The sequence below is a fragment of the Protomyctophum bolini genome (genome assembly GCF_963924005.1).
Source record: "Protomyctophum bolini genome assembly, chromosome: 13".
Lineage (NCBI taxonomy): Eukaryota > Metazoa > Chordata > Actinopteri > Myctophiformes > Myctophidae > Protomyctophum > Protomyctophum bolini.
In genome coordinates this window covers 11,833,660-11,841,851 of record NC_137874.1, presented here as the reverse complement: position 1 = coordinate 11,841,851, position 8,192 = coordinate 11,833,660, and the positions used below count along the sequence as shown (strand labels likewise).

The window sequence follows — 8,192 nt, the reverse complement described above, 5'->3', positions numbered from 1 at the left end:
CAGGCTGCTCAACAGACCCGAGCATCTTAAATGCTCCCATTACACTGGCACTAATAATGTATGTAAATATACTCCCTTTCCATTTCAGACATATTTTATATCTGCTGCTACATGATATGTAGGCCTACTGTAAGTGTACATGCAGCAATTTGTGAGTAGCTTGTACAGTACAGAGAAAGAAAAGAAACACGCTGTTACACCCTTAGGGTAATAGGTATAACCTCTTAGCACCACTGTACACAACCAAAGGGTGGCAAGACACAGCTTAGCTGACTGTAACATATGTATTCTCCTAAGTGACATAGTGGTTAAAAAAATCACACCCGTGTGAACCGAGTGGTGCAACTCCCCCTCCTCTCTCTCTCTCTCTCTCTCTCTCTCAACAGTGCAGCACTGTCTCTCTCTCTCTCTCTCTCTCTGTTTCAGGCGCCCCTACTGGCCCCTACTGGTACATACTGGTGGTCACGGACACGGACACATAGGTGAACAACAGTCAACACATACACTGACACGAAACAAGACAGGAACGCCCCAAAACGTCACATCCGGGACATTTACCCTGGGCAGAATTTTCTATGGCTGCCAATGCAACTTTTTCCAATCCTTAATCACATACGGACAAACATCTATGCCGATAATATCTAACCTGCGGAGGTAACGTGCCTTGTCTACGGGCAACAGATCTTTCAACCTATGTCATTGCAAATACGTTTGATAATCGCTACTCTGCGCAATATTGTTTTGAAAATGCCGCAAATTGCATTGCAGTGAACGAGAGCAAATCACAACTTACCCTGGGGGTGGTGACTCTGAATACGCGTTGTCGTGTCAGTGTATAGGTGTACAGGGACATTGCTGGTTGTAGGAGTGGTTGCACCACTGAAAGAAAACACACAGGAGACCATCATACTTCTGCAAAGAACAAGAACATATATTTTTTTGAAATACAAAACCTCAATTAACTCCCGTCCGTGACAGTGTGTGGTCACACGATAACACACCCACTCTCTCACACATGTAAACCTGTGAAGTGACAAATAAAGTGATATTAAGGTTGAAATGACACCTATGCTATATGAAAATAATAAATATGAAGGCATTTCTTCTCTGGCAAAAAGACCAACATTTTTCTATAGCTAATAGTTAATTGGCTTTGTGGACTCACCACTTTGATCTTTTGTAATTATCATGCACTGTATAGGTATTTACTGTGTGATAATAATACATGAAAATACTAGCTTTGCTCTTTGTCTTTTTGTAGAGGTTGGGTGCACCACTTTAAAGTGAAATAGTAATCCGGTAATCCAGAACAGACGAGCACACCTTAAAATTAAATCTGAGATGTAATTCTACATCATTTAATTGACTGTATTCGAAGCCAAACATACAGTATATGGGCAAATTGTATTTTAAATGAAAGAATAACCTAGTATGAACCGTGTGTTCAGCAAAATGTTATTTATGAAATGGAGAAAACCCCTGGCACACAGACTGATTTGGATGTTAGTGCAGCTGGAATTTAATAACCGTAGGCATCAGAAGGTTTTATGGTGTGTTTAGAAAACAACGGACCAATGGCACGGCTCCGTCAGCAATGAAATTGGAAAACATTGCATTCATGTTCGGCTATAAACAAAGTGTTATTTCAAGTCTTTTTGTCACTGTGCGACTCGGAAGTAGGACCCAAAATGCAGAACAGACTGGTCAAAGGCAGGAGGTCAAATGCAGAGGGATTTATTCACCCAAAACTCAGGATAACATAGAATACACATAGGAATGGAAACACTACTTAGAGAAGACAATAACAACATCTATACTCAAGCAGGGAACATAAGGGACTGAGGGTTTAAGTAGACACAGGGATCACAATACACAGGTGAACAGAACAAACAATCAACACTGGGATTGGCTAGGAGACTAACAGGAACAGGTGGAGAAAACTAGTAATCACACGGAGGTAAGATAAGACAGGCAAACACAACTAGGGAAAACAGGAAACACTAGGACATCACTCAACAGTAAAAGTGTGCAACAGACTGATATCGTGACACTTCTAAACACCCACTATATCGGGATCTGACCTGTTTTGCAGATGGAAAGCGGGAATAACTCCTCTGTGCTGTCTCCTGATGGGTCGCCGGCGAACAGCGATGCAATGCTCGCGTTGGTGGGTTCTCTTATGGCCATTCTGGTGATGGTCATAGTCTTTGGTAAATGTCCCTCTGCTTCGTCATTCATTTAGGCAAAATAATAAAATGTCATGTTCTCTTTATAACTACATTGTCTTTGTTATATTCTATGTGGGGGAGAGGAGGGGGGGTATGTGTATATACATGTATGTGTATGTTTTTGTGGGTTTAACAACACCTTTTCTAGGAAAAAAGCGTGAGGGGGCTTTTGGTTTTAGTTCCGTTAGAATGTCGGAGCATTGAACATTAAAATGTTGGCGAGCCATAGTGATTGACAAATGAAAGGACAAGGCTCAGAAACTCTCCGACTGGAACTGTATTTTTCTCAAAAGAGCATTAACACATTCTGGGCATTAAACGGGAATTCAACAAATCTGTACAATGGTGGCATTTATATGCTTTTTCAGCCCCCATAAACATTGGCTTGTATCCCAGTATGCCTACTTGGACATAAGTGCCCCATACAGCATACACCCTGGCCATTCTAAGAAATGACCATTTACTTAAAGGGTTGTTTATACCTCAACACCAAATCATCTACAAGATTTCAACTTATCGTGACACTACACATTGTGAACTTGTAGATCTGCTATTTCTGCCCGAATGTTTGCCCCCAGAATAGGGATGTTATAGGGCTCATTGTGGTTAACACGGCAACAGTTGAGCCTAACCTTGATACTGTCTATAGGTAACATCCTGGTGATCACGGCCATCCTGCGCTTCCAGCGTCTCCACACGGTCACCAACATCTTCATCAGCTCACTGGCCGCCGCCGACCTCATCATGGGCCTGCTCGTGGTCCCCTTCGGAGCCTCCTACATCCTGCTGCACACCTGGCACTTCGGCAACTTCCTGTGCGAGATGTGGACCGCCACGGACGTGCTGTGCGTCACGGCCAGCATCGAGACGCTGTGTATCATCGCCCTGGACCGATACCTGGCCATCACCTCGCCACTGCGCTACCCGATGCTGCTCACCAAGTAGGAGAGAGAGAGAGATGGCTTTGAAAGAGTTTAAACACTTTGCTGCACTCGTGGCATCTGGTGCAGTCTAATTGCTTTGCAGGTTCACAATAAAAAAAAAGGTGACATAGAAAGCTACAAAGATGGAGGATTTTGACCGTAGACTTTCGTTATCAGTGTTCTTCATACATTACGCCATAGATATTTGACTTTGTATTATTTGAACATATAGGTCTCAACCATTTCAAACGTGTTCCTGTTAAGAATAATGTTGCCCAATTTCTCCCTTTCATTTCCTCTCTTTTGACCTTTTATCCGAGCAGGCGTCGTGCCTTTGGCATCGTGCTGGGCGTCTGGGTGGTGGCGGGCCTCATCTCCTTCCTGCCCATCCACATGAAGTGGTCGGTGTCCAACGACGAGGTGGCCCAGCAGTGCATGTACGACGAGCACTGCTGCGACTTCAACACCAACGCGGCCTACGCCGTGTCCTCGTCCATCATCTCTTTCTACTTGCCACTGGCGGTGATGATCTTCACGTACGCCCGCGTGTTCCAGGAGGCCCAGAAACAGCTGGAGAAGATGCGGGAGCAAGAGGGCCTCTTCCAACACCTGCGCCAGGCTCCTGCAGCGGCCGACGGCGTGGAGGAGCTAAAGAAAGGGTCGAAGAAACGGAGCAGGGCAAAAGGGGAGGGCAAGCAGACGTTCAGTAAATCCTATAATTTCATTAGGGAGCACAAGGCTCTGAAAACTCTGGGTATCATCATGGGCACCTTCACCCTATGCTGGCTTCCCTTCTTCATCCTCAACATCCTATTGACGTTTGTGGAGCTGAAGAACGACCTGCCTTTCAGATTGCTCAACTGGCTGGGCTATTCCAACTCGGCCTTTAACCCACTGATCTACTGCCGCAGTGCTTACTTCAGGCACGCCTTTCAGGAGGTGCTGTGTCTGAGACGGAGGATGGACCCTTACTCCAAGTCTGCATGTAGGAGAAACGGGATCGTGGAGGCTAACGATCTGAAACGACGGTTGGACATCACCCAGGGGTCCAGGTGGGAGGACAACTTGGGAAGACGTACCACAGAAAGCTCACTGTCTCTGGGTGCTCCCACCCCTCTCACCGGGGACCCACCTCTGGATTTATCCCCTGGTTCTCTGGCCCACCAGCAGACCAATGGCACCAACAGCGGGAGCTGTGAAGAAAACCTGGCCTCTGACGTTTGACCAGAGAGAACATTGGGATTATGTCAAGCACTGGATAACAAAGACTGGGAGGTACGTTAATGCAATACGGACTGCTTATCATTTAGCGCTGTTACTGAAATACCTATAGGGAGTACCACGACTGGAGACAGTGGAGAGTGTAATGTGTGTGATGTTGTTATGCGATACATCTGGTTTGATGCATAGTAGCACAGATACATCATGACAGACAATGTTACAATGCAAACCCACATCCCCTGGAAGGGGTTGATCTGTTTGGATGTATGGGCTGTCAAGGCCAGAAAGTAGTTTTTTGCCACTCAGTATGCATTCCCGACTTCTCGCACAACTTCTGGGTATGATGATGATGATGTCACACGCATACCCACTATAGAGGGTGTGTCTCCAAAAGAAGGTGGTACCCTCCTTTTGAAAATCGAAACACACATTTTATTCTTTAGTACATTGTGAAGATGTAAAGTATACATGTATCGTGTGTAGAAAGATATTATGTTTTGAAAGCCGTGAGACATTATGATCAATGTAAAAACACCAATGTATCAGCCGTATCTGGCCACCAACCTTTGAAAGGGAGTAGCTATAGTAGCTACAGTTTACAACTCTAAATATCTTCTAGCGTTTCCTATTAGTGACTCACAGATGTTGCTTAAAGTTCTAGGCGTACTTTATTTTCTTCTACCTGTTTTCGGCTCACCGCGCACTTTAATGTCCCTATTTTGGACCAATTTAAGAAATATTTTTTCCCCACTATTTTCACTATCTGTCTGACGGCAAAGCACTGTACTGTATATACAGTAATGTACCACTTTTAAGCCCTATACTACTGTGGGTTTAAGTGGCTAACGAATGTGAATATGGCCTTGCATTAAATATTCGTTAATTATGTCATTATATAATCGCTGTCGGGGGTAAACCTCATATTGATTCATGTCTGTCTATGGGTTTTACCAATATTTTACCAATTCAAAAATAATAACAGTAGTCTCATAACTCCATTGGATCCACTGGAAAGCAGGGTTTTTTATTTTCTGAAAAGTTATGGTTTTGGACGTACAGTACAAAGTTTCCACACGACAGCCACGGCATGTTAAAGAATTGGTTCAAGTGGTATTTGCAAATAATGCTTGGCATCTGTTGTTTACGCATTCCATTTTAACGTAGCCTACTGTAGCCGACCAGAGGGGTGACGTTCACCCCAGCATGGTATCAATCAAGCATATTAAAACAAATGCCAAGTCTAATTTGCATAATACTTCTCTGAGAGTGACCACACCACGCAATGAGATGCGTGGGCTAGCACGCCCTTCTTCGTCTACCTCTACTTGCAGTAATAGAAATGTTGCCTCATTTTTGAGAAGGTATATGCATTGTGAATAAATGTTTTCTCAAGGACAAAGGCTCTGGCATTTCACTGGTTTCGAGTCAGTTGCAGGCAGTCATAAATAGACAGACCGAAAAGACATACCGTGCCGAGAAAGAATGCTTGGACATCATCACTGTGCGTCTTGGTGTCCCATGACAACCTCTCCATGACGCAATGGCTTTTGAAACTTTTGTGTTAAGATATTAACTTATGCATGAAGTGTGCCGTTTGTTTCGTGTAATCTTTGGTTCAAGTTGAAGTGTACTCTAATCTAATGTGTTGTATACTTTAGTTTATGTATGTTTGCATATGATATGTGTGTGCCTGCGTGTGTGTGTGTGTGTGTGTGTGTGTGTGTGTGTGTGTGTGTGTGTGTGTGTGTGTGTGTGTGCCCGCACGCACGCATGCATGTGTGGTCTTTGTACAAGTCAAGGCCTTGACAAGCAGTGGCAGGTGTTATAGTCACAGCAGCTAAAGTCATCTGCTGAGGAAATACAATGATATATCAACACACACACACACACACACACACACACACACACACACACTTGCGCGCGTGCGTGCATGGGACTGTGTGTCTTTGTCTATGTCTTTGTGTGTGATTGTTTCACAGGTGACATAGTGCCATAGTGTAATGTTGGCTTTGTGGTGTACAAGGATGTACTGTAACTCCTCCAGCATTGACACATATTTACATATCAAATATTATTCCAGACAATGAGTGCCAAAAAGAAAAACACTTCTCTTCTACTGAGAGCCGACCATGTCAAAATAGATGACAGTGTTTGTGCATGGAGAGAATGACGCCAGCACTCGCGTCCTTCTGGAACATGACAAATCGATCGATTTTGTTCTGACCTTTTTATAATATATTATAATGAAATGTACAACACTTTGCTTTATATTGGTTGTTAATGCTACCCCAAATTTCTGCAGCTGTCAAATATTTCCCTAGGGTGGCTGAATATAAACCAATGTGGGATTATGTTAATAGACACCTTTACAAACACATTGGTGAAGACATTTCTTGGTAAGAAACTTATTCCCAGATTTAATTTATATCCCCTGACTATACCCCAAAAAATAATACAAGCTCGCAGCGCGGCACGAAGTGACATGCTTCGAGCTTGTATATCTGCTATTTTTTAACAGTAAAATAAATGTAAAATGACACAGATGCTTTCCTGGTTTTAATGGGTTAATATAACAGAAGCGTGCTGGCGTCATTCTCTTTATGTTGAGCGTTTTGGAGTCTGTTGTCTCGTTCTTTCTTGACTGAAGTTGTGCTCGCATTCCTCCTTTGAGTGTTGCGCATGGACCTCGAAAATGTATTACTGTATTAAAGGCTTTTGTATAAAATCTATCATGATTTGAAAAGAATTTGGGTGAAGAATTGTCTACTCATATTGTAGCGGCGCTTACAAACTCGAATGTCAGAACTAATAAAAGCAGCAGCCTAGTCCATCAAAGAACTTTATAGGAATTCTAATGAAGCTCATAGGGTCAGTACTCAAAGATAAAACAGCACATTGTCAAAGTGCTGCATGAGCAATGTATTAACCAAGTGAACCCTACTTATTTGACCGTGGAGGCCTTTATTCTATACGCACCCTCATGTTTTCACTCTCTACAGGTAGTGAAAACAGGAATACAGAGTTCCACTCTACAATGTCACAACACCTCACATTGCAGCGATTTGTGAGCTTGTAGAATGGCTATTTTGACTGAATGTTAGAGGATACATGAGGTTAAGGTCTATGATTATGAGACGCATTCTATTTGTGGACTACTGTGGGTTCCAATGATGAGAAAGTGTTGACAAGCAAACACTGCATTTCAACAGAAATTCATGTTGTCTAAAAGTCTAATTAATACTTTGTGTCTTGACCCTTTCAACTATTGTCTATCAACAAGAAATACAGTATGAATTAATGTATAAAAAAGGGATGTGAGTATTTAAGGAATTTCTTAAGGTTATATTCATCTATAGAATAGCTCCCTGTCCAGAAAAAATACAACTAACAATGAAAAGTAAACAGTGTTAACAAATGTTACGCTTCTCAGAGGGAGAAAATAGTTGGATGAACTAATGCCTGCTTGCATTCGGGAAAAAAGATATATACTGTAGTAAATCAAAATACAGCTCTGTCCATCGGTCTGTCCGTCCGTCTGTAATGCATCTCAAAAGCCACTGGCTGGATTGTCATAATTAGCTGGGCACCCTCATGCTCCCTGGAGCATATGAACCTTGCAGATTTTGGGGAACACCATCAGGCCAATAATATCAACAGGCACATTGCGGGAAAAACCCCACTAATTTTGCTGATTCCATGGCCTTAATTCCTCTAGTGACACCTGTGTGTCAAAATGTAAAATTGTTTTATGTTGTAAAGGCACCTTTTCAAGCTATTTAAATGTGGTACTTTATTTCATTTTAAAGACTTGGGGACTCTG

General features: G+C 42.8%; 1 protein-coding gene across 1 annotated transcript in view; it reads left to right on the top strand.

Annotated features, from left to right (window-relative positions):
• LOC308326896 (beta-2 adrenergic receptor-like) overlaps window positions 1–6,241 on the top strand; it is a 7,993-nt gene extending 1,752 nt beyond the window's left edge. Inside the window, exons 2-4 of the mRNA XM_080779958.1 lie at window positions 2,093–2,210; window positions 2,878–3,169; window positions 3,475–6,241. Of these exons, the coding sequence (XP_080636084.1) occupies window positions 2,093–2,210; window positions 2,878–3,169; window positions 3,475–4,375 (1,311 nt within the window). The 3' untranslated portion in view covers window positions 4,376–6,241. The remainder of the gene's footprint in view (window positions 1–2,092; window positions 2,211–2,877; window positions 3,170–3,474) is intronic.
• The last annotated feature ends 1,951 nt before the right edge of the window (window positions 6,242–8,192 follow it).